Source organism: Daucus carota, chromosome 3 (genome assembly GCF_001625215.2).
Source record: "Daucus carota subsp. sativus chromosome 3, DH1 v3.0, whole genome shotgun sequence".
Lineage (NCBI taxonomy): Eukaryota > Viridiplantae > Streptophyta > Magnoliopsida > Apiales > Apiaceae > Daucus > Daucus carota.
Window position 1 is genome coordinate 15,771,657 of NC_030383.2, and position 27,288 is coordinate 15,798,944.

A 27,288-nucleotide genomic window follows, 5' to 3' on the forward strand; every position below is an offset into this window, starting at 1 on the left:
GAAACCACATTCAAAATATGCCTTTTTGAAATGGTAGGAAATTGTAACTCTCCCTGGACGAACATTCACACAGTTTATGTTAGTTTCCTTCGAGATCTTTCAGTGATACTAAGCAATTCAAATTTAAAGATTTTGAATTGTGTAACCTGGCCAGGGGAAAAATTCAAAACCAGAACCTCAAGTTCCAGGTAAGAAGCCATTGTGCAAAAAAAATAGAGGTTAAATTAGGGATCACTAAATGATGATCAAAACTAAAATTCAGAACTTGACCATAGCTGTTAAACTTTAAAAAAAAAAATTGAAGTAGATGGCGACCTTCTGACACAGATATATCCAATATTTTTCTTTTGCAACATGATTAAAATAGAAGTTTGTAGAAATCTACTTGGATTCTTATTAGATGTTTCTTGTATAAAAGACAAAACTCACAAAAAATTATCAGAACTTAAGCAAGATAAGAAACACAATATGACTGCTTACAGTTATAACTTGCATTTTGTAGCATCAATATATATGATCATCAAAGTCCGTCATAATCCAGTGAGTCCTGGGAGTGACACCGAAGGCATCTTTACACTTTCTATCAAGGTTTTTAATATTAAAAGGCCATTCTCCGAACATTGTATCATTTGCAGCAGATCCTACTGGCATTACCAGTTCTTTACATTGCTTGGGAAAAGGATGAATGAAAACGAGAAGAAACTATACCGAGTTCATGAGAATTTCATTTGAACTCTGCGGCAACTCTGATCTACATAACATAAATACTGAAAAGGTTGAACCAGAAGAACATATGTTGCACAAAGTACCTGCCATGCCCATCCACAACTGTTATTGATGGATTGGATGTCAAAAATAGAGTTGCATGATCTTCCGAAAATCCCTCCTAGAGCAGAAACATTGAAGCCAGTCGCAATTCTGCCAAGAATATCAGTACTTTCTGCTGCTCCGTCAACAGCGTTGCATACTCTCCGTACATATTTTGTTATAGGAAAATCATACTGAGCAGACTCAATGAATGAAAGTGCTAGGAAGTCTTTTAGTTGTTGAGAAGAGTTCAGAGGTCTTTTCAGACAGTGGCCAGAACAAATAAGCAATTTATGATTTTATCGTAGGAATTTAATGGCCTAAATATATTGTTACGAATTTAATTAAAATTACCTGCATGTTACAAATAATTGTGAGAGATGCAATAGTTCGCTGGGATCTGCAGCAGCTTTGTCTATTCCGACCAAGACTGTTTTATAGTTTTGCAGCAAGTCTCATCTATTGTGTTGCCTAGTACATCAAAAAAGAAGCTAAAAAAGAATAAGAGCATTCTAGCTAGTACCTTGTAACTACCCAGATATTTCCATGGCCATGCAAAGAAAGGAGCATCCACTTTACCAGGTTTGCATTTGCTTTCAGCACCTCATCACCAATAGTTCCTACTTCTTCCCTAAGAATCACCTGCATGTCCCTAGTCAGAAGCGCTCTTTTTCCTTCAAGCTACTTTCGCCACATGTGAAACAAACTAATATGGAGCAAAAAGAGTGATAGAAGCACTGATTCCATTACTTCAGTTATCCGATCCACCAAAAACTGCGAATGTCTCTTCCTTCATTGGAAAATTACAGGTAGACAACATCCCTGAATACCGACTAAAGGCAGTTCAGCTTTATAATGAGTTCTTTCAATATGTAAAAAAATCTGATTAAAGTTTATATGCTAATTATAAGAATGTTGATTTTCTGTATCTACTTGTTTTGAATAATGTGTCTGTCTGTATCGACCAGCTCGATCCATATGATCCCTAACTCATTAAATCTACGATCAACTATAAAGATATAGTGCCTTTTCAGTCTAAAAAATTTAGCTTCGTTCATCAGAGAAATGTTGAAAATTTCGGTTCTCCCTTGTGGTTATAGATCTTAACAATTGATGTAAATCATAGTAACATGATTCATGTTAATGGAGGTGGCCGCTTCTCATAAAAAGACTCATAATTTACTCTTAGACAAATCAGCAAATTATATAACACTGATTAATTTCAAAGCTCCTTTCAAACATTAATTATAGCATTACTTAGTATTTTGTGGACTCTGTTTACTTTCGGGTCAGGACAGCGTCTAAAACATTTTATAAGTCTTAATTTTTAAGTTGGTTTTTATTTTTATTCACACAATGGAATGACCCGTGCCACTGGTTTCATTTAATTGTTTCCTTCATTTGTATTGTATACTAATCATCCAAAATATCATTTACTATTCCTCTAGTTCTCAGAATCTACAGAATGAAAGGACCTTGGAGATACTGAGTGATGAGCAAAACCTTACAAAAGTGAAACTGGATGAGGTGCTAAATGAGTACCTGATAGATTTCAAGGGTCGTTCCCTATAACAAAAAGGTTGGCCGCACTACAATTCACTGCATTAGGAAATTTAACAATGACATAATATAAGAGTCTGAAGTCTTACAAAACGCAATCAGGAATTTCCCATAATCCTTTCTCTGATAGGGAGGAAGTGTAAGAACACATGCTAGATTGTAAGAATCCTCCAAGTGCATTTCCTGCATCACCAGAACTTTTTCAGTAAAAAAATCAGGGATCTTGGATTGACATCAATACTGCCTCGCATATTCACAGTAATAAAAGAATCATCACAAATATAAAAGTGAAGCAATAACTTCAGTAATAAACTTGCACAAAAAATTAACTTTAGAAAATGGAAGCATAGTGAGGTCGAATTGTAGCCAATATAATGAAGACCTTTTCTATTATAACCAAGGTATTCAAACTATAGAAACGTCCTTGAGAATAAATTCATAAAAACAGCGACTATTCTGAATATCCTTCTATGCTCTGTCAGGCCCTAGGCCTCCACACTCCACAACCTTGATTAGAAAGGAGACTTTAGCTTCGGCAATTGAACTAACCAGCCAGCCCTAGAGCGCTGATCCATATAGTTAAAAGGAATCTTTTAAATTTCTTTCACCCAATTAGTATACGATTCTTTAGACTTGCAAACGTAAACATCACATTAACAATAAGAATGCATACTCACAGAGACACAAGCAGCTCACACTCTTGGATAAACTGCTTAAAAACTCACACTCTTGGATAAACTGCTTAGAAACTCTCTAATCCAATCTTCTGTGCAGCATCGTAAACATCCGGAACCAAAAGAAGACCCTTGAATCAAACAAACAAACACCTAAAAATCAACAAATAAATTACAATTCACTAATGTGCAGCAGAGGTTGCAAAATAGAAGATGGAGTGTCACAGATGCAAGCAAAAGACGAGGAGAGGATCCAACTGTTGTACTCCTGTTTGTAATTTTAATGCACACAGAAATCACAAATGATCTGACATCCATTCCTGTACAAATATAATGAACCGCTGCTACAGAAATTATAGGACATCGAAAATCATAACATGGATAAAGAAGTAATATTATTACGGGTAAAATTGTAACTTCATACTATTTTTTTGGCTCATCAAAACCCATGTTGCAGCATTATATAACTATCGAATCCTATATCTAAAGTATGTTAAAATAAATACAAAAATATCATGTGATGTGAAAAAAATAAAATTATGTGTGACATCAACCACACTGCCAAATACAAATATACTACAAGTAAAACTCTAAAATTTTTAATCACTCACCTTCTCCACCTCTAATTTTTCTGGAACATCGCCATTTTCAATCCTTTGAGCTGTTCCTTCTACAATAGCTGTTTTCCAACACCGGGCTCTCGAATTAGGCAAGGATATTTTTAGTCCTCCGGCCCAATAACGTTCAATTTGTGGTTGCCTTCCTACAACTGGATCAAGCTTATCCTAAAGAACGAAAGATAGTAAGAACAAATAAATTAAAAAATTCCAAAAGGGACATCAATCATGAAGTTAAGAGGTTTAGAAAATATTGAATCGTCTTCTCTGCTAGCTTTGCCAGATACCAAGCACTCCATTGTACTTGTTCATGTTCCAAATCTTTAACAAGTTGAAGCAAAAAAAAAAAAAAAAAAAAAAAAACTGGCTAAGATCCTTTATGTATTAATAACACTCCAAATATAGTAGACATTCAGCCAATTGACTTTTCTACATCTATTGCAGATTTCTTATATCTTATTAGCAAGATTTTACGAGGTAGGTTAGTTATAAACTTAGAACTTCCTCAAATAAAGGCCTTAATTTAATGTCAAAATTTGCAAATGATCTTTGCATTCAAAAAACTTGATCATAAAGTAAACTGATTCAGAAAAGTTGTTTCTTAGAGTTATAAAGTAAATACTAGATAACTTTCAAGGCCAAACAATAGTAATATTCTAAAAGGATCCGAAAAGATAAATTACGTTACAAATGTAGGAAAATCATAACCCTTTTACTTGTCATGACACTATTTTATCACTGAAGTAGCATATCTCTATTAGCAGGCTAAATAGGGGAGAACTACATATTATAAGAGTCAGTGTTGTCCAGCATATAGAGTGAAGGACTTGTAGGCTATCACGGGGAATTCGAAATAATCACAACTATTGTATGTAATTAAAACCTTGAGATAATTCTGATGCTTTTTCATAACATCTGTTTCGTCGTTTAGGAATTTTATCAAACAGGGAGGTGCGACAAAATTTGACATAAACCTGGGAAGAGAAATACATAAGCCTGAAATCTTCTTATCCCGGCCCACAAATATAACCGAAAGCTTAGCGCAGCGAATCACAAATTCAACTGCATCAACACGAGTAACAATCTTATGAATCCATAGCCGAAAATTGGGCGAAAATGTATTGAGAAGAGATTTTAAACGGTTATACAAAAAAATTATATTCAGGATAGATTACTTGATTGGATATTACCAAGGATACGAAAATCCAGATGAAGGTAGGTATGACCTCTAACAATAATTTACACCAAATAGCATAGAGGATGAACAACAGATGCAGTCAAGTGAGACGGGAGAGGAGATATAACGACTAGTATTTTTTGCCCGCTGCGCATGGTATAAGAAATTAACTAGCGTAAAAACCCGTGCAAGGCACGGGTCTCTGATTTAAATTATATTTTAAAATTATTATTTAGATTATTTTGTGATTTTATATTTTAGTTTAATTAGGATTTTAAAGAAATTATTTATTAATTGATTAATATTGTTTTAATATTTTTGCAATTGAAGAAAATAAATAACGTCCTATATAAACTATTTACAAAATTTCAAATTGGTTAGACAAAATTAGAAGTTTGATGATGAATACTGTACCTCAACACAAACTATTACATCTCTTCTCTCCTTACAGGCTACAGCAGTTTAAAACATGCAAAACTCAACATGGTTATTCATGATTTATTAAATGTTAAACAAAAATATGAAGCATATACACTCCAGATACCCCCACAAAACTAAAAACTAATTATGTTGATGAAGCTGGAGCATTCTTGTTACTCTCATACACTGATTGAGCGCATAGAAGATCCACAAGAGCCGAATCAACAGACTTGAAAATGGTTTCAATTTAAATTAAACGGAGAGTCCAACAGGTGACTTGTGGGAGCAGATTGCACACGTAAGTCTTAACATAAACTAAAATAGTCTTCTTTTTCAGCAAACTCAGACTCTACAAATGATGTTTAAATGAATTTATTGACTGTGCATTAATCCACAACCTCCAACTCTACAAAGACGGTACATTTTAATGTCATTAGACTTTAATATATACTACTCTTCAACTTCTTTGGAGTTCTATGTATACAAAAATACTTATATATTCACTCTCCTAGCAGTGCATGAGCGAGCTCACAATTTTAAAACCAAAATTATATGTAAGGCACTCATTTTGGCACAATCCCATGTTTAATTTTACTACTATAGTAAATGTAAAAAACCAAGCTTTAATAATAAATTTACTCTTTAGGCCAAGATCACAAACACAAGACATCAGAATATATGTCAATAAAAAAAACATTAAGGAAAGCATGATACCTCATTATTCTTTATCACGAAAAATGGAGGGTTCAAACTTTCCCCCAAATCTGCATAGTTTTTGACAATCAGCCATGCAAAAGGTTTTTGACAATTGGCTCTGCACAAATAAAGAACAGGCATCATGTTGAAACTTAAAACTTACTCCCTCACATGGGCTTGACACGCACTTTAGTGCTCTTATAAAGTATAGTTCTGTAACTTATTTTTAAGATTTTCTTTTTTTGAATAAAATTTTAATATCTAAATTTCTATTCAAAAAAAAATCTTAAAAATAAATTATAGAATTATACTTTACAGGAGCACTAAACATGCGTGTCGGGAGATATATATACTCGGGGGACGGAGGGAGTAGCTAACCAAGTGATTGAAAATTATTTTTTTTAATATATAAAGAGATCTCCCTGTAACAAATCTTAAATTCATTTATATGCTTTATCAGACGAGTAGCGCTACTCCAAATTTAACACATGGATTATCTCATCAGATTCAATGATGACAATCGGGTATGTATTAGTATCTGTATCGCTAGTGTGTGCATTGTTAACTCTGTTAAGGTTGGTTGCTAATGGAAATTAAATTATGAGTGAACCCAAGGTCAATCATTACCGCCACTCTCTTTTCACCAATTAACCCCAATAATTTCATAGTCTTTGGATTCGACAACCAGATAACAGAATTTTAAGAGACTTTGGGGTGTATGATTACTTCTGATGGGAATTTTGTTGTTTGAGACAAGGCCTCAGTTCCTCTATAATTAGTTCCCTCGTCTACCAGCAACTTTGCTTAATTCCCTTGTATTGCATCTATGACTGATTGACTACTTTAAATCGCATCGAAAGACCCCAACTTTTTGCTCGCTTCTCTTTTAATTCTTTTTTCTTTTCGCCACTTATTTCACCAAATGGTTTAAAGGACTTGTAGATTTTACAATTTCAGGTAATGGTTGTATCGATGTTTGAAACGATAAGGTACCTTGGCTGCCCCTGCCTACCTTGACATTCCGGTCACACTCATATTTTCACACAACCTGCATAGAAATGTCTCCAGGATTAGAGGCATTTTAGAGTTTCGGTGTAAAACGCTGCAACAAACTTTTTCTTGCTTAGATTATGCCCCTAGATAGCCACATCTCAGGCTAATTACAAGATAGAAAAAGATGTTTAATCGCCTTAATTAAATATTTTAATTCAGCTAAAACCTCATATAGCAACCTAGCCCAAATGGCTAGTGAAAAGCATATATTTACGAGTTTAGAGTCTTACATTTCTTCGGAAAGCAGAAACTCTACAATAAGGCAAAAACAAGTAATATCTGGGAAAAGAAAAATATGTAATGATCAAATTATTGTAACCTTCAGGAAACTAAAATATTATTAAAAGAACAAACATATATTACTACCTTGATGACTGTATAAAGTGTCCAATGTGATGAAGAAACAATCAAATATCAAAACAATCTAATTGCAGGAACCTGTATATATACACAACTAATTCTGTTGTAAGGAATGCATTTGCTTTATAAACACCGTCATGATAAAATTAGCATCTGTTATAATCATATACACTTTACAGTATAATCAATAATGAAGATATATACATAACTTGTACATATTCGCCTCATTAGAATTATCATAAACTCGCTCCTCGATTTTTTTTGAAACATTCTTGCAGCATCCTCTGTAAAAGCCTGCAAGCAAACGTATAAACATTAGATTATCTGCACAAATCAAGATCTTGTGGCTTCATACGGAGGAAAATTCTTAATTTTAGAGTTCACACAACGATTAGCTAGCTGTAAGCCATGACAGAATATCTATCATTAATTATGAATTATGCCCGAATTTACACAATTGATGAAACTTGAAAGCAAAACTGATGCAAACTATCAGATAGAGAGGAAGAAGTGCAATAAAGGAGAGGTTTCTGGCACGCGAAGAGTCACATACGCAGATACGCTGGGACTAAAGGAGTCTTCATATTGCAGAGTGGCAATTTTGTTATTTCAAGCTAATTAAGGGCATGTCGGTAACTTCACATGGAATTTCTTGTCTCAATTTGCCCCTGGTCGCCTTATTATATATAGAAGTAGATTTTGTATTATTAGGTTAATTCGTTTTAAAATGAATTTAAATATTAATAAAAAATTTGAAAAATAATAATAAAGGGAACAGAGAAAATAGTTTGTTAATGTTGGTTCATTACATATAAAAATTATATTTATATAAATGATCATTTAAAAAGACTGCCCTACATGGCGAATATGATATTTCTACAATGATTTTATTTTCTAATTAAATATATAAATATTTTAATAAAAAAATATAGATATTATATTGATAAGCCCTCTTAACATCACGTGAAATCTAAAATTAATGTGCGTTGAAAACATAATTCTCTAATATTTGGTTGTTGTCTTTCTTAAATCTTTATGAGTATATGTTTATAAACAATGCACAATTTCTAGAACATAAAACTAAAAAAAAAAGTTAATTATATTTGTTAAGAAAAATATAATTTTAAAGAAGTTGTTCAAACTATTATTTCCTTACTACAGAAAACAAATGTGCGTTATAGGAATTATTACATAACAAGTATGTATAAAATTTGGAAAGCATAACCCGGCAAGAAAGCTTTTTTCAAAGTTCTCCATCCCAGAGCTCCTGGACTGTCTTGAAAGGGATAGCTTCAGAGATAAAGAACTGCGCAAGGTTTGCCAATTTCAAGATTCTGCTTTAGTCTCTCTTTGTTGAATCTATTCACCACAATAAGCACCCATTGCTCATAAGCCCATCTCAAGGCAATCTGTGCTACAGACTTACTTTTTGACTTTGCAATTTTCATTAGAAAATCGGATTTTAACACTCCTTTCGTCCCCCAAAAAGCTTCTAGAAGAGAATAAGCAGCAACCGTGATTCTCATTTACCTTGATTTTGTAAAGCCGAGACTTTGGCACTCTTCCATAGCTGTCCAAACAAAGTTTTATTATAATATTCTTCTGTAGTATATTAAGTTTTCCATTACAATAATCCAATTCTATCATTGTTATTTGCTCTTCTTGTCGCCTATGACAGCATCTCAGTCACCATACATACCAACAAAATATATTAGAAATGAAACAAATCAATATATTTAAAAATTTCATATCCATCATAATAGAAATTGGAATTAACAGTACACAGTTTTAGTACTTCCAATGATTAGTTCCAGGATTATTTATGTTGTCGTGTGTTACTACTTGCAACAGATGCCTTAAAATCGACTCGAAAAATAGTCTAATGGTATTATGTAATTATCATAAAATTTGATTGATGCTTAGGAAAATAAATCAAACTTGAGTTGTTTGAAAAGGTTGTTCGTTAACCTTAGAAATAGATGTCATATATGTATCGGGATTTCCATCTCAGCAAGAACGCTACTGTTAATTGTCATCACTGGTTTAAGAATATAATTAGTGCAATTGCTTTGGTGTCGTAAATGCTTTTTTCACTCATCAGAAAGGCCGTTGGAAGGTAGACAAAGAACTGGCAGCCACAACTTCAGTTCTGTATGCTGAGGCGGAGGAATGATCCTCCTCATTGAGCCTGAACGTGTTAAATTTCCTGACATGCTACCTTGTTCTGCATACCAAAACTCTGTATCATGGAAACTTTCAAGGACTTGTTCCTGCAACAAAGACACAAATATATGGAAATAAACAATTAGCTAGAAAATCTCCAGGAAGCACCAAATCTGTTTCAAAGAGTGGACAAAGATCATCTTACTATATCAGGATATTTATAATTGCCGACAGAATAATCTTGTTAAGTAATAAAATCCGAACAAAATTGGGAGAGTTGAATAAGAGCATTTCTAGCCCTTCAAATTCTTAGTTAAAATTTAATATATATCATAAACGAAAATTATGGATAATAAGTATTCGCGGACAGATTAAAGCTTCATCATGTTTCATTATCAAGTGCCAACAATTCAAATTCTCTTATAAGATCAAAGCACGTCAAATGCATAATTAAACTGAAACAATTATACATTGTTATGGTCAAAGCAATAAGAGAGCATATATCAATATCATTATATGGTAATTGACTAAGCCGGGTATATCTCAGAACATTCATTAGTCAGTTGGAAAGTAAATAATTAAAATGCAAATCAGAACAGCTGATGGGGTAGTCAATTAGGCAACAGGCAACTAAAAAATTGGGTCGCATCTAACAACATAAAATTATAAACAAAAAGGGGATGAGTATGTCACCATTATTAATGAGATATATACCATCCGCTACACATAAAATTTTCGATTTGTAATAATAATGACATAATTAAATACAATCCACGCTGGCAAAAAAAAATAAATCCACAAACAACTCAATAAGTATTAGAATAAAAAACACAAATATCAAGCTGGAGAATGCTACCGGGTTTAAAAATGTATAACTGCGAGAAGTTCATTGTATCCATTCAAGAAAATTGATACTGCGAGAAGATTGATACCTTTTTGTTATCATTATTCTTGACATCTTGTGGTACTCAAAAAATAATATAATATTTTTATCATCTATAACAAATTCAAAGTACAAAAAAGCACTAATTATATATATATTTAATTTATAGATGAATGAAGTTAGTGATTCATTTCTGCCAAATAATGTCTTTTCACTCGTTTGCACAAAATATTATTAACACATAACCTATGATAGGTGTGAATACTTAATAACAATATAAAAACTCTCTCAATAATATATTTAAGCACTTGATGTGCAGATAATTAGATCAATCTTGATATTAGATCAGGACACAACTCGAATCAAATACTTGTACTGCAACCAACAAAACTCATAAAAATGATGTAAACAGGAACAAATCACATTTCTATGAATAATTGTGTACCTTCACACTGCAATAAAATCTTTGATTTAGGCTTCATACTTGCTTCACCAAAAATATATTCGCACAACCTGCAGACAAAACCAATAACTGTTATACATTCATTGTTGAAAAGGAATATAAACATAATAAAACAGAGAAAATTACAATTGGAGTAGAAAAAAAATGCAATGGCATTTCATGGTTGAAAGAGAAGAGAGAGATATTTGAAATTCAAATTTTGAATTTAATATAGACAGTAGATGGTGAGATTTTGATGGTTGTCAAAGAATTTGAATTCTAGGGATTAAACCTTACATGAGTTTAAAATGAAGGGTGTAGATCGTAGACACATAACTGAGCAGAGGGAAAGCAGTGTCTTTTGTTAATATAGCGTAGAAAATCAGCTTGATAAAGTGGCAAAATACTATAAATACGGTGGATAGTTGAAGTAATCAATTATGTATTTAGCCTTCAGGCAATATCAATTAAAGAGATTTCTAGGTGCATACCTCCTAAAATTGTAATATCATGACCTTGAAGTTTCTGAAAGTCAATGCACCATGCTGCAGCTCCACCCTGCATAATAGATGGGCAATTTTTTTCACATATCCAGAATATGCATTATGGATTTCCAGGGGAATACCGCTTATAATTGCTAATGTTAGCAGTAGCAACTACTATAGGAAACTGAAAGATAAAATATTCAGGTGCACCACCTGAAATGTTAAAGGACTTATCAAATTAAATTACTTTTGCTATGCCGACTTAGAATAAAGTAAGTGAACCTAAACAAATTAAACAAAAAAAATCTAGATATTAAAATTATGCGAATACCTCATAGAAATGAACTGAATCGATCACATACATGTTCTGTAATAAATCAACCTGCAAACATCCAACATAACTGTAAAATATATGACTAATTAAAGGACTAAACACTTAAAAAAAAAATCCAAAAACTCTATTAGGACTATATCAAACACATGGCATGTGATTCTCAAATCTTGAATATCAACTAAAATTCACATATATTTTCACAAAAATTATCATGATGTTAACAACTTGAATCATATCATCATATCTGTGTGTAACTCAGTTTCCAAATAATACAATAAAATTGAAGAGAACTTGAATCAAACACCTTATATTCATTCACATCTTTTGCGAGTAGATCCTCCTATGCTTGATTTCCAGCCACAAATCTGAAAAAATTAACATCGAGAATTCGTTAGTTTTATTTTTCAAATAAGTAGAGTTGTATACAATGAAATTAAGTCACGACAAATTTTTAAAAAAAAAATCAAAGGATAGAGAACGAATAAAGAATTGAAATAGAAATTAAGATGATTGGATGCTTAAGAGAGGGAGAGAGGCTAAGATAATCAAATGTAAAGGAGAAAAAGAGTAGGATATGATTTGAAATTCAAATTTTGAATCTGTGTTTTAAGTTTGTAAAGAAGCGTGTGTATCAATGTGCTTCTGACCTTCTGTAATGTAGCAGAGTGTATGAACGTACATGTCTACAACTTTCCGTGGCATTACTTGTAAATACAGTATATTTTAGGAGGACACAATTATAATTTTGCTGTAGAAAAGCCTTCAGGCAATATCATTTAAAGAGAAGAGAAGAGATATGTATGTGCATATACGAGCAAAGATGTAACAGAGAGATTTTACAGCTTACAGAGGGACTTAGAAGTAATTTAATCTATTAAATGAGGGGTAAAATAGTAGTTTCACACTGATTTTTTTGGCTCACCAAACTCCTTGTTGCAGCATTATCTCTTTAATTGATATTGCCTGAAGGCTATTTGCATGGCTAATTACCAGTTTGTCCTCCTATATTTTGCACTATTTACCACATCTTGCCATTTGACTTCCAAATTCAGACACGTACACATCACAAAGCAGATATGCACAATCTCTTTTCACTTTTGTGCAGAGTCTTTCAGCTGCTTCTACCGTCTCATCCGGTGTTCCGGTTTCACATGTACGAACCGAAGCAACGTGTCATCAGATCAAGCCCTTCATTTCGAAAACCTGTACTTCGACTTTGTCTTTAATGGTCAGATATCCTCACCTTTCTTTAACTCCTCTTCAAAATCTCATTTTCCACAGTAAAGCAAGATTTGTCAATGGTTTCCATCGGCTAATCAATTTCTTTCCATTGTAATATTTTGATTTGCTTCTTCTTTCATGCTGGGTTGTAGCCATTTTTATTGCTTCTTCTTCATATTAATGTTTTGCTTATCAAACTCTGTTTTTTTCATCATTTTTCTAGGTCAGGTGAATATTAATATATAACATAATATGGCAGAGGATGGGTTCCGAATGCAAGGGGTGACTGACGCCTGTGAGTATCTCCTCACTCAAACATTTTATTCTATAGCAATAAATATCGAGACCCATTTTATACTGTTGTTTTCAGTAGATGCAAGCATTCATATCTTGCCATGATTGAGTAATAAAGATGTTTGGGACATTAGTTTGGTTATGCTGTAATAAATGTGTTCCATTAAATTAATTGATGTTGCATAAATTGATTTTATGTTTTTGCATTTTACCCATTTTGTTTTCACATATATTACATTTATTTTTGTGCCCGATTGTAAATACCAAAAAGTGTTTGTGTTTTGATCTTGATTGTGCATATTTTTTACTCAAGGACCCTTTTTCTTGGTTCCAACTTTTATGTATTTTCCTACAGTGATTCCAGACTTGAACATGGTGGAAAGTAGTGTACAATTAGTTAATGATTCCTCAACACCACAAACCGACCGAAGAAAAGATAAAAACCCAGTGACACAGAAGAGGGCTGTTTTTGCTCCATTATGTACTATTACCCCTGACATTAGATTACATTCATCACACGACAAGGATGGAAATCATAAGAGGAAGAACATAGGGAACACTTCAACCCCGCCATATGTCAATCCCCAGGGAAGTGATGGATACAATGTCCTTGGTTCTCCGGCTGCATTGACAGCAAACACGTTACCACGTTCGAACAAAATCCACCATGGTTCACCTCATAAGAAGAAATTGCGCCAGTCAGGGGAATAATGAATATAGTCCACATACTCCCGATAGTCCTGCCAGGGATATGCATCAGAAGCCTGCATTTGTTACACCTCTTACAAATGTTGAGGCAAGGAAATCCAAGTCCAACTCTCGATTTCAGGGTAAAAGTATTGTTTCCTCCTTACTGATTATTCAATATCTATTAATTTTTTTACCTCAATGACATTTGTACTTATGAGTTTTAGTTTTACACACCCCTAGGATTTGCTGCAGCAGAGAAAGAAAATGTAAGGGTTCCAAACCAGTCCATGCAGAAAAGTAATAAATCCAAGAAGGCATCTTTACGTGTACATGATCAAAACAGCAGCATGAACAGTACAAGGATAACTCCGTTGACACCAAGTATGGAAGGAAGACCATTTCCTCTTGATTCTGGTGTTTCTGCGTCAAGAAATTCTTCTAATAGTGGTATTTAGAAGTCTTTTGTTGCCCTGCTTTGTATTATAATCCCATGCATATTTTGTATATATTCGTTAACTGAATTTTTAAATTTCAGAGTCAACTGTTATGCATGAGAAATTCAAGGGCAATCAGTTTGGAATACCCAAGCGTGTTCTGGATTTCAATGAATGTTCACGTGAGAATCCCGATCCTGATGTTTATAACCAGACAGGTTTGCATTCACAATTCAAGTCCAGAACATAATTTTTTGCTTACTGATGATAAACACATGAATTTTATTGTTTCTATTTTTTTTTCAAATTTGTAGAAATTCCTGAGATTCATGGCTTTGAGGATAGTGACAGTGATATTTCAGCAGACGATGATATTGATTATGTCAATGAAGATTGTGATGAAAACATTAACAGCGGACATGGTAAGTTGCTCCACTTACTATCCTTACATAGAGAAACTAGAGTTTACTGTCTAATGTTGGTTTATAAACCTGAATTTGACTTAGGTTCAGCTTAGTGAGTCTGTATAAACCGGTGAGCTTACATTCCTGCTGGATGAATTTGCCAAGGAACATAGTCCCATCATTCAATATGTATTCCACTGTTGGTGGAATAGCATTACCAAAACAAGCTACCAGACCCCATGGTACCTCCTAAATTATATAACAGTTAGTACTGTAGTAATCTACATGATAAAAATAATTTAACTATAATACAAGTAATACTGTACTCACCACTTCATCAACAATCTCCTGGCCACAGCTAAGAACATAAAGAAACTTCAAACTTCCATCATGCTTAACAACTAATTACACAAGATATAGAGTATTACTCACTACCACTTATGAATCAAAACATAAAAAAATAATGGATAAAGAAAGTGAAATACCTTCTGTGCCATGACTCCAATTAAGAATGGGAGGGTTTACTGGATAGTTGATCTCGGTTAAGTCAGCTCCGAAAATGAAAACTTTGAAGTTGAACATGCTCACGTACTCGAACAATAAGGTTTGCCCTTTTTTCAAACCAAATTTCCGATAGATCTTTCCAACACCTTTGAACACTCCATCATCGTTATCATATCCAACCCAAACGTTGTAACCATTACGGAAGAACAATTGCACAGCCGTGGGGAATAAATTCGACACTTTGGCCCGAAACAGGGGTGGAAGGCGCTGAAAAATTTAAGAACTGCTCAGCATATGTGTAAACAATTCGAACACTTACATGCAAACAAAATTACTTAATTTTCTTACCATTTCATCTTCATCCAAATCTGATTCCCCTAGAAATTTCACGAATTTAGGGGTAATGGCCATGTTTGTGTTTGATTTCTAAAGTAACAGTACATGCAACCAAAACCAATTGTACATAGAACATCAGGTTCATACCATAAATCGAAGCATGAAATGAAAACAATAAATCTGATTTCTCTTACCAGTGATGGAGAGTTTGGAAGCCGAATGGAGGACATGGAGCGATGAAGCTGAAAATTGAATTCTTCCTTGAAACACCAATGAAGCTTAATTTGGTAAAGGCGTTGTAACACCCAACCAACTCTGCCAACATTTAATTACCCACTTAAAACTGTAATAAAGATTTACTGTAATCTAACGTTTGAAATGTATACATGTAATATAAGAGCCCGCTTTTATATTTTAAACCTGCAGAACAAAGCCCATAAAGCCCGAGACACGATTGAATATAGGAATTTTATCCACAGTTTTTCGGCATAAAAATAATTTAGTAAATATTTAATTTAGTTTAACCGTCAACCATTAAAAAATTATAAAAAAAACACGCGCAATAATGGTCCGTAAAAGAAAAACATCAACGTATTTTTTAGAAAACCAGTTGATTTATGAGAAATCAAACAATTATTTTAACATGTAACCATAATTATTAATTTTTTATGCTATATCAAATACCTATTTATAATATTATTTATTATACTTCAAAAAAATGTTAAACTAAGAACCATGCGAAGCGGGCAAAGAATACTACTCCCTCTGTTAGGATATAACAGACGCTTTAGAAAAAGTAGGTTGTTATTTTATATTAGTCGTTCTCCTTTTCCAAAAGAGTATTAAAGGTTATAATAGACATCTTGCAAATTTTTAGTTGGTTGATAAAATTTCTCAAATTAAAAATTTCATGTGACATTATACCCTTCTACATATAAGTGTATTCTTTTGAAAATCTTGTAGATATATATTGTCTTCACTATCTTTAAAGAAATGGTGACCAATACCGGACTTGATTTAACATATTTGAATCTCCATTCACATTCACGTTCAACTTCATTTGATGATGACTGATTGAATATATATTAGTTTTTTATGTATAAATTTCTTAATTATCTATTTTTCAAGAAAAATTATAGTTGATTCGCTTTTATTTTAGAGAAAATTAATTCATTCATCGCTATATTGCAGGTTATTTATGATTTAAGTCTCTAGTTGCTTATATACTAGTTTTCTGTCTCCATAACAGATATGAGACAACTCCTAATAAATAATTCATTTCAGTGTGAGCTCCAAATTTAAATTATTGAAAAACATAGAAATGTAGTTTTGCTAGTGATGCAATTTATCCATCTCCAAGTGATTTTTTTATAATTGTTCAAAAATAAAATTTAATATTCTTGTAATAAACTCATTATTAGTGTCTTGATTTACCGACAACTCGATACGGTGACTTGTTCTTAAGCCATTTTACAGTAAATTTGAGTGACTTGTTGATAATTTTACTTCATTACAAAGAGTTGATTATAAGTAATTTTATGATAATTTTGTTGACTTTATATAAATATGTACATTATATAATATTATTAGATATATTAGACTTTACTACAAATGCTTATTTGGCGATAAAAAGCTTCATACAACTAATTATTTGAGTGATAACTTTTTAATATATTAATATTTAATAAAAAAATCTTGTAGTGATGTAGGTTCTTGGTGATAAAACCTTGTTATTTCATATATATTTAAACCCGTTCTATTTAATTGCAAATTTCATAATACAAAATATACAAGATATGTTTCATTTATATTATCATACTCTGTTAAAGTAAGGCACTTATTATTTCGAAGAAGAAAACGGTGGATCAAAGTCTTTAACATTTTATACATTAAAATAATAACAATAATATACCGGCACAATCAGTATATGTGTTTTATATTAAAATCGTACTATAACAAAAATTATTTAAAATGACATCAATGTGAATAAAATCTATATTTTTATTTGGGTTAAATGGCGTTTTGGTCACTCAACTGACCGCCAACTTGCAATTGGATCATCCAACTCAAAAAGCTTTCAAACACATCATTATTGTTAGGTCCAGATACGATTGTAGAAGGGGGGGGGGGGGGTTGAATACAATCGTCACAAAATAATCGCGGCGGAATAATCTGATTGGAGTTTAACTTGTTAATCAGATTTAAATTAATTAATATAACAATTTTTAAGTCGTTATATAATTAATATGGTTCGATTTAAAGTCCACTAGTTCGTAGAATAAATTTGACAGGAAGTATTCTAACTTAGCGGATTAAAACAACCGAGTGATCAAAGCACAGAAAACTGTGGATTAAACAAAAGCAAGTTTAGCACAACTTGAAAGCTTTACAATGCAATGAACATTTGAGAAATGAAGAAGTGAAGCCATATTTATAGGCAAACCACTTAGATCTAGGTATGACATTGAAAGGAATGACTTTTAAGCTTAGGAATGACATTACAAAGGAAGATATGACATTGTTACACAAAGCCATGCCCTAAAACAAGAAAGGAATGACATAAATAAGGAATGCCATACTGCATAGGCACGGTATGACATTTCAGACTTGGTCACTAAGTCATTCGGTATGACATACAACCCAAAAGTCATTCGGTTGTCTTCGGTATGACTTTTTCAAGTCATCCAAAAGCAAGTCATACACACAACTGATAAAGCCTGCAGGTGGGACACGGTATGACATTCTAATGTCATACCAGATGAAGTCTGTGGAGAGCAAACGGTATGACTTTCAAGAGAAAGTCATACCGAATGATTTACTCATACAAACAGCCACGGTATGACATTAAAACATAACCCTGAGAATGCCTGCTCAATTGACACGGTATGACATTTTCTGAGAATGTCATACCGAGCTCATTAAGCATAAAAACAGTTGATTTAATATATATAAATATTAAATAATTACCCACTTAATTATATTAAATATATAAATTCATAAATTAAATTAATTCGAAGGTGAATCAACTTAATAAATAAATTATATAGTCAATTTAATTATTATGAATAGTGAGATAATTAAATAAATACTTATAATATTGTATAACTTCATCTGCAGAGACTTCAGGCTTGATTAAACTTTGTAGATCTTTGTCTTGATCGAACGGCCACTTGTAGTTGATGCAGAATACTTAATTAGAGTAGCTGACACACAAATGTACTGTCTGGTTCATCTGTATCTAGCTGAATTAAATATTCTTTATCAAATAGACATTTGATATGTGGCTTGTTCGTTGATTCTTTGTCTTCGTAGTTCTTCTTCATTAGTAACAATAGTATGGAATCTTCTGAATAAATAAAGTATTAAAACTTTATACCTTCTGGACTTCTGGACGTGCTACAAAAGATTATTTGTACACTGAGGCTTGAACATATTAATGAACTTCTTCCAGTGGTGTGCAGCATCATCCTGAAATTCTTCAGACATATAATTTCAATAAATCACTTGACGTTCTTCGTACGGATTCCTTCAACAGTACTTGCTATTTACCTTGCCTTCTTATCAGAGTTGAGTTGGTACCTCTTTAATTACAAATAGGCTAAACATATGCCTTTCAATCTCCCCCTATTTGTTTGTTAATATAACATGCAAATTATTGAGAGGATAACTCAACTAACTGATAAGACAAAGGATTAAACATGATTTGTAAATAGCAAAAAGTTTCTGGTATTTCATTAAACATTCACCAGAATTCAAAAGATTACATTAGATTACAAAAGGATGTTCTTACTGAACATATATTACAAATCCCTAATGAATCTAAAGATCAACTTCTCCTTCTTCGATATCAGAAGTGTGAAGAATAGGAGTTGATGGTTCTTCCCTGGTTGGCACTTCAGATGTAGTGGATTCACCACGCTTCATTCGTTCCTTTGCCAGAGCCAGTTGATGTAGCACTTCCAAATCCACAGGGTCTTCGCGGAAGTCTGATGGCTGAGATTTTGTAACATTTTTCATCCTTCGAAAGTATTGAGCAACATTCTTTCGAGTGCAGTAAGCAAGAATCACATCATCAGCATCAGACTTAGCTTTAGAAGCAAAGCCCTTGGTTCTTAAAAGAGTGGAGGCAAGAGCAAGTTGTTTAGCTGGATACTTTGGCAAGGCTTCTTCGTTGAGATAGACAGTGCTGAAGATCTCCTTGTGAACGAACTTAACACAATAAGGATTCCTGACAACCTGAGGACTGTTGAATACAGCTTGTTCCAGCAGTTTGTCACGAAGAAGTTCATTCAGGTTGGAGCTGCGCTTTACCTTATTCCGAAGCACCCAGAGCTCAGATACAGAGAATGATTTCAGAGATTCGACAGATAGTCTGAAAGAACCATTCCTCTGTGTATAGACAATTAGCTCCCATTGCTCTAGCAAATTGTTGACTCCCACAGTCACATAATTTAATTCTAAAGCAAAGGCATGCATAAAGACATCCTCGTCAGGGTTTACCTCTCTAAGATCATAGATCAGAGATAAGAACTTGTTGTCATCGAAAGGCTCCCTTTGAGGTCCATTAAAGATTCTTCTTGCAATGTCCCAGCTTTTTCCTTCTTTCCTCCTTATATCAAGATTCTTCTGCTTGATTGCAGCATCATAGATTTTCTGTTTCTCGATCTTGATTTGTTCTTCTGTGATCAACTTGTCCTCTAGAAGTTTTTGGAAATCACGAAGCTTACGCTTCCTAGCTTCATTTTCAGCTTTGAACTTCCGGACATTCTCCTCATGTTCTAGGTCAACAGGTTCTTCATCCTGAAACAAATAACCCTCATCAAATTTACCTTCTTCTTCTTCTGCTTGACGATAGGTAGCATCGAAGATGTCATCATCATCCATATCCTGTGGATAGTCATCATAACTATCAGAATTGAAAACATTTTCGGACTGATGTAACGGTTCTTTGCCTTTAGACTTATGAGTTTCTTTGTCAGGGGCAGATCCAGAAGTGGTATTATCCTTGTTGCTTTGATTTGAGCTATTGCCTCTATCATCCCTGTCACCTTTGTCTCTATTCTCCCCCTTAGTTGAGGGATCCTCTCCGGAGGGTTGATCATCAGACTTGTTGGAGTTTCTGAGGAGTTGATCTAACTTGCTGTCGATGGTCTCAAATTTGGACATGTAAAGCTCATGATTAGACCTCATTTCAACAGCCAAGTCATGGATTTCCTCTTTAAGCTCATCCCTGTAAGAACTGGATGGCCTCTCCTCAGCTTTCTGTTGCAGGGTCACCAACTGTGCACCCTTGAGCTTCTCGTTCTCAGCAATCATTCTGGCAAGCTCAGCTCTTAGCTTTGCCATTTGTTCCTCAAACAGAGCAGGGTTAGTGTGTGCGCTCACCTCACGTACACTCAAAGCTGTTTCACTAGCCTCACGTGCATGTGTATCGCTCGGTGTTTGCCTTACATCACTCTGTTCAGTCACTCTTCCCGCTGTACCTGTATATACTACCAATGTCCCCTGAGATGGGTTCAAAGGTAGTGGAGGAACAAATTGTCCTCCGGACGCCTGTGAGGGCAGATTAACTTGCACGCTGCCAAGTTCCGCCTGATCAGAAAAGAAAGGGTGATCAGCAAAGTTTTCATATATAATACATTGATTTTGAAAATCTGTGCACTCAGTAAACATAGTAACCTGTGTATCTGTTTGGGCTGGCACTAGCGTGAGTGCTAGCGCAGTGCTTGACTCTGTACAAGTTACCGCGGCCGGACGGTCAATTTCAATGGCCACATCCTGTAGAGAGAATGGGTCCAGAGACTGTTTATCTGCCAATTCAAAATCTGAGCCTTGTTGGGAAGGCACAGATGAGGCTACAGTTGTCTCCAAGGCTTCCACCCTTTGCTTCTTTGAGGGAGACAGAGCTGTGGGTTTATTCATTAAACTACTCGAACTCCGTTTCCTTGCAACTTTACGAACAGGTTGCATTGAAGTGTTGGTTGATGTGTTTGGAGAAACGAGAATTTGTTGAAGAGAATCTTCAGCTAGGTTATGAACCTGTGTGTTGTCAGGTTCATTGCTGGTAGGCTGGAAAACAAAATCAAGGTTACAAACAAAATCACAACCATAATCTGACGTATCAACATTAAAATTAGATGATAAGTTAGAAAGTACCTGAGCTACCTGTAGGTCCTGACGGAAGGACTGAAGCTCTGGGTTGATAGGAGAGTCAGAGGGTAGGGGTTGTGAGATAGATTGTGTTTGTGGGATGATTTGGGATTGTGTTTGGTGTGGGAGAGGTTCAGATGAAGATGGTTGATGCTCGAAGAGATCATAATCCAAAGTTTGATCTTCAAATGAAGGGTTAGATTGTTCTGGTTGATGGATGGGGGAGTGATATGATGATTGGTTGGATGAGTGGTGTGAAGATTGTGCTTCTTGGGATTGTTGAGGTGAATGCTGCTGTTGTTGTTGTTGTAGAAGTTGTTGTTGGTGTTGAAGTTGTTGTTGGTGTTGAAGTTGTTGTTGATGTTGATGGTGTTGTGTAGGTTGTTGAGTCTGCAGGGGTTGAGGTTCTTGAGGTTGCTGCTGCTGTTGTTGTTGTTGTGGCTGAGGTTGAGGTGGATGAGCCACTTGAAGTTGATACGGTTGAAGAGGAGCATTGAACATTTGGAGCAGGTGAGGAGTGGTGATTAGTGGAACATTGGCAAATTTATTCTTGTTATCCAACTGAGTCATAAGTTTGGTGCAGGCACGAGGAACTTGTGCCACAGGAGAGTTGGAGTAGTGTTCCTTCTCAGCGTCAGTCATCTTATCATTTAGAAACAACATAATAAACCTTGGATAGAAACAGGAAACCTTTGCGTTCTGTTCAACAGATCTGTTCCTAAGAGGTCCCAACTTGGAGAGAATGGCTTGAAGAATAAGCTTTCCAAAGTTAATCCGACGATTATAAACAATGCTGAACCCAATCTTCTGAAGCAACGAGGTTATTACATTAAAGTTCTTACGAGTGGTCGGAGCAAACACTTTAGCCAAAGTGTCGAAGAAAAGATCCCACTCAGGCTTCAGATTGCCTTTCAACATTCTAGGCAAATTGATCTCTCCCTGATATAAGATTGTCTCGAAGAAATTGGAGAGTTCAGCTTCGGTAGGGAGTTCAGCAAAATTCTCCCTTGGAAACCCCAAAATCCTATTCACATCATCAGTGTTGATAGTAATCGTACGTCCTCCGTGTATATCTCCAGAAACCCGATGATTATCCAACAAAGTAGTATTCAGGGCTGTCGTGTAGAAGTCCTGAATTGGCTGTATCTGGAGGTCTGCATGAGCTGTAATAGCAGTGCTGACGAGCGACTGGCTATTCAGAAACCGGACCCACGGTCTAAATCGAGCCAAACTGGCCTCGGGGTCGAAAAATCCATTCAAATTAGTCTCCTCGATAACAAAGCGACCGGCCATTTTTAAAATTAAAAATTGAATTAAGTGAGAATTTTTCAAATAAAATAATAATTTTCAAATTTCTCACAAATTTCAATTAATAATTAACAAATCAATTAATTAATTAATTAATAATTCGATTTAAATGGGTAAAATCGAATTAAAATTTAATTAATCCTTAAAATGGCTTTACAAGGTCCCAAACAATGTCTTAGCACCCACTAACTTCAAAAATTCCCAATTGGCTTCTCAAAACCCTAATTTTCGAAATCAACAAACAGGGGTTTTGAAATCAGTATGCACCAACCACCACAAATCGCACAAAACTGGTACTACACGGCCACAGGAGCACAGAATCGGTCAAGAATCGTTCAGACTCGGTCAAAATCGATGAAACTTGGTGACTCAGTCTAACTCGGGTCGAAGGGTTTCGAAATTTTCAAAATTTCAGCAGCAATTCGACTTGATTTCTTGAATATTCGAAGTAACCAGCAAGCTTTAAGCTTGAAATAACAGTAACCAGCAAGGTTTTCAATGAAAACTTGAAAAAGTCGAGCAAGAACAATGGCAGTGTATGAGTGTATGCGTGAGGGAGATGAAAAGGGGTAGGTATGACTTTCAAAAGCTAAGTCATATGGAGATGTGGGGGTCGGTATGACATTTTACGGGAATGTCATACCGTGCTCTTCAAAAGTCATGTTGAGCGTTCGGTATGACATTTCCAGAAATGTCATACCGATGAATACAAAGGGAGTAGCATAACACGGTATGACTTTTCAAAGAAAAGTCATGCCGCGTTCTTGAGGCTTACCAGACACGCTAGAAGCGGTATGACATTTTATAAAAATGTCATACCGACTGAAATAAGCGGAATTTAGAAAGAAAATTAGTGAATCTTATGATTTTTGATTATTTAAAAACAATAAAACCTTTTTGCACATTTAATCAAAAATCTAATACACATAATATATTATATATTACACATATATTTTGTAAAATTCAACTCTAATTAAATATAAATACTTATGAATTTAACCTTAATTCATTAAAATGAATTAACTTAAAATCAAATATTTATGCTTAATTAATTTTGAAAAATACAAAATAAATACAAATAATTATCTAAATGCTTAGAGAATAATACAGGGGAGTATGCAGGCATTTAGAAAAATACAGATAAATATATTGACATGCATAATTACACAGATAATTATCAAATAATATACATACAATTATATAACATCTAATAAAATAGATATAATTACACATAAAATTCACAACAATATATAATTAATATATACAATACATATAACATATATACAAAGAGAATCATGGCATATTTAACATCCCTAGCTCACAAACCAACTTAGAGAAAGTGGATTCATCAAGTGGTTTAGTGAAGATGTCTGCAATCTGATCAGCTGTGGGTACGAAATGTAATACCACAGTACCATTCATGACATGTTCTCGAATGAAATGATACCTGATATCTATGTGCTTGGTCCTGGAGTGTTGCACTGGATTGTTTGAAATGGCTATGGCACTGGTGTTGTCACAAAATATTGGAATTTTGTCGATAGAAATACCATAATCATTTAATTGGTTTCTGATCCAGAGAATCTGAGCACAGCAACTACCAGCAGCTATGTACTCAGCTTCAGCAGTAGAAGTGGACACTGAGTGTTGCTTCTTGCTGTACCAGGAAACCAATCGACGTCCTAGAAATTGACAACTTCCAGACGTACTCAATCTGTCAATCCTGCAACCTGCATAATCGAAATCTGTATAGCCGGTTAAGTCAAAACCAGTATTCTTAGGGTACCAAATACCTAAACCAGGTGTACCCTTAAGATATCTAAAGATTCTTTTGACGGCTATAAGATGTGATTCCTTAGGATCAGCCTGAAACCTAGCACATAAACACGTTGCAAACATGATATCTGGTCTACTTGCAGTAAGATAAAGTAATGAGCCAATCATACCTCGATAGCTTGTGATATCAACTTTCTTACCAGATTTATCCTGGTCAAGCTTTGTGGCAGTGGCCATGGGTGTCTTTGCCGGAGAAGAGTCTTCTAGATTGTACTTTCGAAGAAGATCTCTGACATACTTGGATTGGCAAATAAAGATTCCATCTTCCTTTTGGCTTACTTGAAGACCAAGGAAGTAGGACAGCTCACCCATCATACTCATTTCATAATTACTCTGCATTAACTTAGCAAATCTCTTGCACAAGTTATCGTTAGTAGAACCAAATATAATATCATCAACATATATTTGAACAAATATCATATCATTATCATGCAATTTGTAAAAGAGAGTTTTGTCTATGACACCTCTAGTAAATTTATTTTCAATCAAAAATTCAGAGAGGGTGTCATACCATGTCCTTGGTGATTGCTTAAGCCCATAGACAGCTTTGAATAGGAAGTACACAAAATCAGCAAATTCTGGATTTTCAAAGCCAGGGGGCTGTTCCAGATACACTTCTTCTTCCAGCTTTCCATTCAGAAATGCACTTTTCACATCCATTTGATAAACTCTGAAGTTGGAGTGTGCAGCAAATGCAAGAAATATTCTGATGGCTTCAAGACGAGCAACTGGAGCATAGGTTTCATCATAATCAATTCCTTCTTCTTGAGAATAACCTTTTGCAACCAGTCTGGCTTTGTTTCTCACAACAATGCCATCACCATCTAACTTGTTACGGAAGACCCATCTAGATCCAATTGTAGACTTTCCTTTTGGTCTTGGAACCAGGGCCCAGACTTCTTGTCTCTCAAATTGATTGAGTTCTTCTTGCATGGCAAGAACCCAATCAGGATCAGCAAGTGCTTCATCTATTTTCTTTGGTTCTAATTGTGAAAGAAAACCAGAGAATATACATTCATTTGTCGTAGCACTTCTAGTCCTTACACCAACATCAGGATCACCAATAATCAGATCAAAGGGATGATCTCTGCTCCAAATCCTTTCCCTTGGAAGTTGTGTCCTTGATGATTCAGCAGTATCATCATTAGGCTGATGTGTATGACTAGTTGATCCACCAGCTCCCCCTGAGCTGTTGCCAGGTTGACTTGATGATCCACCACTAGCATTAGTGGAATCTCCAGCATTATTGCCATTTCCTCCACCATTGCCTGGATCATTATCATTGTTGTCATCACCTGTGGCAACCTCAGGTGGCACATCATCATCTGAATCAGAATCTGGATAGTTGTCAAACCTCAGAGATTCAGATGGATCAGCAGATTGTAAACTTGGTAGTTTAGTGTCATCAAATGTTACATTGACACTAACTTTCACTGACAGAGTATCAATTACAAAAACTCTATAAGCATTGTTTGTATAACCAACAAAAATTGCTTCAGATGCCTTTGGCTCAAACTTGTTCAAGTTCTCTTCACCATCCTTGAGAACATAACACTTGGCTCCAAATACATGAAGATGTTTGACATAAGGCTTCTTGTTGTTATACAGATGAAATGGAGTTTTCATATGATCCTTGTTGATCAAAGTTCTATTCTGGGTGTAGCAGGCAGTAGACACAGCTTCAGCCCAAAAGTACAGTGGAAGCTTTGCTTCAGCAATCATAGTCCTTGCAGCTTCGATCAGTGTACGATTCTTTCTTTCGACGACTCCATTCTGCTGAGGAGTCCTTGGTGCTGAATACTGCCTTCTAATTCCCTTTTCAGAGTAAAAGTTAATTAGAGTTTGATTCTTGAACTCTGTGCCATTGTCTGACCTTACAGCTTTGACTGGCACACCTTTATCCAATTCAACTAACTTTATATGATCAATCACTGTCAACGGGGTTTCATCCTTAGAAGCCAGGAAGTAAACCCAAGTAAATTTTGAGAAGTCATCCACAATAACCAAGGCATATCTTCCTCCATCAATGGATTCAACATTTACAGGGCCAAACAGATCCATATGCAACAAATGAAGTGGATCTGTAATGGTATTGATGGTTTTGCCTTTGTGAGATGCTCTCTTCGCTTTTCCTTTCTGACAAGCTTCACAAAGATCATCAGTTGAGAATTCCAGGGAAGGCAACCCTCTCACTAGATCTCTCTTGACTAGAGAGTTCATGGTTTTGAAGTTGAGATGTGAGAGCTTCTTATGCCATAACCAACTATCTTCAGCAGACGCTTTGGCGTAGAAACAGTGAACTTCGTTTCCTGGTCCTGAAGATAAATCAGCTACGAATATATTGCCTTTCCTTATGCCACATAGTGAAGGACGCTTATCCTTGATATGTTTAATGATACATATCTCCTTTTCAAAATGAACATAATATCCTTTGTCACAG

At 34.7% G+C, this 27,288-nt stretch overlaps 1 protein-coding gene and 1 long non-coding RNA gene across 27 annotated transcripts; both read right to left on the reverse strand.

Moving 5' to 3' along the window:
- Window positions 1-482: 482 nt before the first annotated feature.
- On the reverse strand, window positions 483-8,057 carry LOC108192711 (uncharacterized). Of its 26 annotated transcripts, none has more exons than XR_010290377.1 (12): window positions 7,569-7,911; window positions 7,371-7,442; window positions 7,235-7,283; window positions 6,945-6,999; window positions 5,970-6,069; window positions 4,633-4,720; window positions 3,946-3,979; window positions 3,653-3,826; window positions 3,093-3,194; window positions 2,457-2,550; window positions 1,162-1,629; window positions 483-1,065 (listed from the first exon to the last, which is right to left on the reverse strand). XR_010290377.1 is itself a non-coding variant. In XM_064090432.1 (9 exons), coding segments are annotated over exons 3-9 (579 nt in total). In that variant the 5' UTR covers window positions 7,237-7,283; window positions 7,371-7,442; window positions 7,569-7,911; the 3' UTR covers window positions 483-1,558. The 26 variants fall into 26 exon arrangements, 1 of the variants encoding a protein (XP_063946502.1); XR_010290376.1 differs by having other exon boundaries at window positions 3,946-3,989; XR_010290367.1 differs by lacking the exons at window positions 3,946-3,979; window positions 4,633-4,720 and adding an exon at window positions 7,918-8,057 and having other exon boundaries at window positions 6,964-6,999; window positions 7,574-7,658.
- Window positions 8,058-8,333: 276 nt separating this feature from the next.
- Window positions 8,334-12,305, reverse strand: LOC108203755 (uncharacterized). The gene is made up of 6 exons (XR_001803504.2): window positions 11,976-12,305; window positions 11,669-11,719; window positions 11,344-11,410; window positions 10,856-10,923; window positions 9,333-9,634; window positions 8,334-8,934 (listed from the first exon to the last, which is right to left on the reverse strand). It is a non-coding gene; the product is annotated as an uncharacterized LOC108203755 (long non-coding RNA).
- Between the last annotated feature and the right edge of the window lie 14,983 nt (window positions 12,306-27,288).